Below are 6,000 nucleotides of genomic sequence, written 5' to 3'. Positions count from 1 at the left end.
TCCGCCCCCCCTCACACCCCGCACCCTCTTTCCGCAGCAATTTCTGCTGCTTGCAGAAAAGGCTTCGGCGTTGAAGTCTTGAGAGGCTGGTAGGTAGGGCGGCAGTGCAGACCGCAAAAAATTACACCCTCCTCAACCCCCTCCCCAGCCCATGTTGAAGAGGAGGCCGAACCTCTTAGTGACATATGTGAACATTTGCAGAAAGATTAAAACAACAACAAAACAGTTCGTAGCGCTGGGAACTTCGGGCCGGAAGCTTTTCCGTGGTAACCTGCTGCTATTGACTCAAATGCAGACTGGCTCCCTCCGTCCACGCCAAAGGGGAGAATTCTCTTCAGGTTCGCGCTGATACACGCGTTGGCTCTTGTCCCTTTTCCTCCACGATCCGCCAGAAGCAGCGGAGGCGGAAGATACATGTACACAAAAAAAATAAAATAAACAAGAATTGAAAAGGCGGCAGCGAGGGAGATTTTGCACCATCCATCTCCCGCAAGGTGCATTTAAGGTTAATTTGCTTCTATTGGGTGGGAAAAGACAGGCGGCGGGTGGGGTGGGGAGGAAGAAAGAAGGATAGAAGCCTCTTAGGAACCCATCCAGACTGAACTCTTTCCCCCCCCCCACACACACACGTGTTCTTAATTTAGCATTTTATTTGTGTTTCATTTTTTTTTTCCAAAGGCAGATTAGAATTAGACATCTTTTTAAAAATCTCTCCAGGGTAAACCAATGATTAATCACCAAGGTCTTAGAAGTATCCTTTTCTGAGGAGTTTCAGATAATCCAAGACGGTGCTTAAAAGTGTATAATAATAATAATAATAACATTAAAAGAAAGGCGGAGAAAGAAGGAAACGAAGAGGGGGAATAGAGTACCAATTCTCTCCCCGAGCTCCTGTGTGATTTGGTTTAGTCCAGCTGCAGCAGCAGCTGGGAGGAGGGAATAGAGAGACTGTCCGTACATTCGGATTTTTCCCTCCTTGAGAAAAAACCACCACCCCGCCTTATTGTATTAATCTTATGCATGTACATAAAATTAAACGAGGGCCATCCTCCAGAACCCTCAAGCCGGATACTTCCCTTTTCCTCCTCCGTTAGATTCTTCCACTGATCAAAGAAAGGAGGAGGAGGGGGGGGGGTTTAAAAAGGAAGAGGAATCCAGACCAATCACCCACCTCCCTCCCCCTCCCCTCCTCCTGTTCCCTCCTTCTCTTCCAAGCGAATCGGGCCCCCAGCTCCTGTTTGACATGCAATCCTCTTTCGGTTGGGACAAACCGGCATGCCGCTGCAGCTTTAAACGGAATTGGGGGAAATTGGGGATTTTTGCTCTCATGACGGTGGAAGTGAGCTATTGGAGCCGGATTTTACTGCTCTCGGTGGGGGTTTTGGCAACAACAGCCACCGGTAAGTGGGGGTTCGAGGAAGACGGTTAAGTTTGGGGTGGGTGGGGGGGGGGGAAAGCTTTTGGGGTGGCCGTAAATGTGTGCGCCGGGGCTGACCACATCTCTCCTTCCCCACGACCAATGGATGGATGACCCATCATTTTTTTTTTATTCTACTCTTTATGTGCATTTTTCTTCAAGGGAGAGAGCGGTGGGATTGAGAATGGGGGGGGGGGGTCCTTTTTTTGTTGTTGTTTATAGGAAGCTGCGTGAGCTTTCTTGGCAGTTTTTAGTACATTTTTTTGCTTCTCATCCAGACTTAAAGTTTGCAAGGATAGGACATCGGAGCAACAATTTTCAAAACGTTCAAAGAGTAATTTATTTCCCAGGAAAGGAGGGTGAAGAATGGATGCATCCCCTCTTCAGAATATCGTCTGTAGAATTGGTTCTCTTTTTTTTCCCCCTTTGGGCTGGCAATTTGCGTAACTGGAGAAAAACATATCAAGAAGATAAAACCTCTGGATGTCTTTAGATTTTCCTTCTCAAACAAAAGATACTTGAGAAAGCTCTAATTTTGGGGAGGGCTGTGAAAGTGATACAACATATTCCAGACATCTTCACACAAACCAGCTCTCCTCCCCATTTTTACTTAGAATAGAATTAAGGCCTTGATTTTTCTAATAATTTTCCACCTCCAGAATAGGTTAAAAGGGAAGTAGAGGTTTTCTTCTACATTCCTTGCTGCAGGAGCTGGCAAAGGCTGAAGTTTGATTTCTTTGACAAGTGATATTGAGGGAAGGGAGAAGGGACAGTTGGTTTCTCCTAAAGGGTGATTTTATACCTGCAAGAGATTGGACTAAGTAGAATTTCTTGACAGATGGATGCATTGGGGGAATCTTTCTTCACAATAGTGGGAGACTCTTTGACTTTTCTGCCCCTTTCTAAAGTGATTTTAGGTCACGGTGCTGAACATACAAATGTGAAGGAACTGGAGCCCCACTTGATGCAGTGTGTTTTCACTTCATTGTAAGGGGGAGATTGGATGCCATGTGTGGATCTATTTTTACACATCATTAGGTCAACTTTGTGGCTGGACTGAAAAACAAATGAGCTCTTTCTTCCTGGGAGAATCTTTCCCAGAAGACTTGGGTTGACAATCAGCTGTTTGTTTGGGATTATCTTTGGGAAACTGTCATTGGAAGGTAAAGAGGGGAGCCAGTGAACTCAACTAAGGACAGAATCTTCTTTTTGACCTCGTGTCTATTTTCTTGCTTTTTGGGGTGTCTGGGCTTATTAAGAGAGGAAGCAATCAAAAACTCTGCATCCTACAAGTGGGGTGCTAATTAGATGCAGTTAATGGAAAGTTTCTTCAATTTGCCTTCTCACCCTGTTTTGCTTCATAGTTTCTCCATTTGTGGAGAATCCAGATTTAATTTCTTTGGGCACTTTATTATGCTCTGTTTTGTCAAATGCTCCTGAAACTTTTTTTTTTTTTTTTGCAAAATATTTGGATTGTTGCATTTTATTACTTTGATTACCTAATGTATTATTCTCTAACACCAAGCCACCCATCATTTCCAACTGTGTATCTCTGCTTCCTTTGGGGTGATCAGATTTATAATTCCATATCAGATGGAGAATACCAAAGTCCATTTTGATGGACTTCATTTGGGCTGGTGGGTTGTAACTGTGTAGATCTTCATTCTCCTCTAAAAGTCTCATTTTGCTAAAAAGTGGTTATTTGGAGCTTGATTTTCATTCATTTTAAATTTTCCCCTATTTTTAAGGATGGACAAAACAAGGCATTGTAAGTTTTTAAATAAGTCTTCCAAGCAATTTCTCCCTTCTGTTGAAAAGAATGCAGTGATTGTTTCATACTTGACTGACTGCTGGTTTGATAAACCTATTTCTGTTAGTCTAGTGTAGGTTTTTTTTTTAGGCCTTTGGTAAATTGTCAGGTTGGTTTTGCTATATTGGAGCAATAACTGAGACCTCACTCATTGATTATATGATGCTTGCTTCACCCGCTTCTCTCTGGAGACCCTCCCCCATTATTAGAGAGTAATGACCATGACTGTCCAAAGTGTGGCACTACAGGTGTGTGAATAATGCTAGCAGAAAATAGTGGTTACATGTATTAAATGGATGTATCTAAATGTATATCAAAACTCAGTCACCTTGCTAGTATCCCATTAATCTGTTTCACCTAATTGGTGACATTTCTCAGTAATTCCAATTGTACATTGAAAATGGGACAGAAAGGTAGAATACTGTATTTTTTTTAAAAAAAATACAGATACTGCATTTTCTAGATGAAATTGTGAGTCTCATCCGATATGTGGACTGTTTATTATCAGTTAGCAAATAATAAGTTTTTTTATCTCATGCATAGTATTTCTCTTATCAAAGGAAAAGGCAATTTCTGTTTCTTTAGATTCTTTAATATTGTAAAATACAATATATTTTTTAAAAAATAAAGCCATGAAGGGGCAGTGCTTTTTATTGAACTGATGTTCTAGCTCTGTCTCTGACCCTATGAAAATCTATTTTCCTTGCTGCAGCTTATCCCTTCAAATCATTATAAATGGAGCAGGATTGTTGTCTCTAACGATAATATTATTGGTTACACAGCTGCTTTAAATGGATAGGAATCCAAAGCAAACCTATTACTTTCATTGAGTCTGCTCTTTTCCCCCCCTAACAATAGTCCTGTGAGGTAGTCTGATAGAATAGTGTGCAGCTCTGGAACCAAAATGGGTAAAATCAGTCTGCCTGAGTCACACGATTCTTTGATCCTTGTGGATATTTGAAGGGGCATTCAGCCAGCCTAATGAGCTTTTTGGGGTGTCTGGTGTGGGTTTGACTTGGTGTGATAAGGTAAATGTATTAGATATGATGAAGAATTGGATCCTCATTTATTTTTAACTATGATTTGTTGAACATATTATTGTTGGGTGGTTCCCTTATTGCATTAAACCATAAACAATCTAGAACTTACAGTGATTGGGTTCATACTGCATATTACACCAGAATCAACAATTATGCTATGATTTAACAGGACAATCAACTAGATCCCTTTCTAAATAAATTTTACATTGCTAGTCTTTGCTAAATAAACCAGGATCTTTGCTATTGGGTACTTTGCTATTGGGTACTTTGCTATTGGGTACTGAGTTTCTGTGCAGAGTTGAATTAACTGAAATAGAATAATCCCAGGAAGAAGTTTTCTACGGTTTATCAATACCTCCCCTTTTTTTGCATATGAACTGAAATGAGCCACTTAAAGGAGGATTTGGGTTTATGGTTTGGGATTGGATTTGAGACTGGGATTGGATCTGAGCTACATTTTTTCCTAGTTTCTGGTAGTGAGTGAAAGGACAGATAAAACCCTTCTTTTGTAGAGTTGACAGAACAGGATTTCCTGCGTTGTTGGAATATTTATTTTGAGAAGCCCCTTTATAGTCAGTCATCACATTGTAGTATGACGAGAACCAGAAAACTGACAGAGCCTCTGTGTAATACAGCAACTCTGTTTAGCTCTAGACATAGCTAAGAACAGGAAGCCTCAGTGAGGTGGGTTGGAGTCCCTCATATGCTTAACCTCAATTCCATGCTTAGAAAACCCATTGTTGCATGTGTACATTTAAAGAACAATACAAAATTTCAGGGCATTGGGAAAGAAGTTGTTTGTGCCTTATCTCCATCCTAGTTTTTTTAATCCTTATGTGACCGATAATTGCATGATTAACAGGGAACTGCGAAGCAAAGAAGTGTCTTCTTGTTAGTCCATACCTTCATACCTCTTGTATCTCACTCATCAGGATGAAAACCACTTTTCTAATTCTGTCTCAATGGCACTTGCTAGTTCTAACTGCAAAATTGATATAGGCTGATGCAGTCTGGAAGCGTTTTAAGTTGCTAGCATCCTTTTTCAAAAGTATGAATAAAGCTTCTTTCTTTGCTTTATTTTTCACATTCTTTGTCAGAATTTCTCAGTTTCCTGCTTAGGCTTTGGAGCAGGTCCGTTTTTGGCATATAACTCTCCACATGCTATTTCAGATGGTCTGTCCTTTAAAACCAAAACGGTTACAAAACCCTTATGCTTGTCTAACTAAAATAATCAACCAAAATATTCAAAGTCAACTCTCAAGTAAACAAATTGCAAATTGGGTTGTAAGGGGAAGAAAAAAAATGCTAAATTTCCCCATTGTTTTGGCCCTTGTGTGCACCTGTGTGCACATCATTGCAATGTGGGTTTAATCATAACATTATTATCCTTTTTTTTTAACATACTGATGATTGGAATGTGTAGAGACTCTGGATATGCTTTTTCAAATCCCACAAGCTATGCAGACAACATGCTGATTCTACTCTGTAATAAGTTAGAAAGAGATCTAATTAATTGAATGTTTTCAGTTAGATTGAATCTACTTATTTACATTGTGGAAAAATCATCAGAAATGGCGACAAGCAGTGGGAAAGAAGATTTCTTGCAGGTACTTTTTCTTTTAATTGTATAAGTCCTCTTAATGAGCTTTCTGCCAGTTGAGTACTTTTCAGATGCATTTGACTTAATTATTATCATTGGCTCTGCTGTTTAAGAATTATCGGTGTCTGTGTAA

At 40.1% G+C, this 6,000-nt stretch overlaps 1 protein-coding gene across 2 annotated transcripts in view; it reads left to right on the top strand.

Moving 5' to 3' along the window:
- Positions 1–1,167: 1,167 nt before the first annotated feature.
- Positions 1,168–6,000, top strand: part of CSMD2 (CUB and Sushi multiple domains 2) — a 635,577-nt gene continuing 630,744 nt past the window's right edge. For both annotated transcript variants that reach the window (XM_087939569.1, XM_026702685.2), the window contains exon 1: positions 1,168–1,400. In XM_087939569.1, coding sequence (XP_087795695.1) covers positions 1,244–1,400 — 157 coding nt within the window. In that variant the 5' untranslated portion in view covers positions 1,168–1,243. The remainder of the gene's footprint in view (positions 1,401–6,000) is intronic.

This window comes from Pseudonaja textilis, chromosome 10, assembly GCF_049901715.1.
Source record: "Pseudonaja textilis isolate UNSWEBS1 chromosome 10, rPseTex1.2, whole genome shotgun sequence".
NCBI classification, from domain to species: Eukaryota; Metazoa; Chordata; class Lepidosauria; order Squamata; family Elapidae; genus Pseudonaja; species Pseudonaja textilis.
This window is presented reverse-complemented; position numbering and strand designations above follow the sequence as displayed.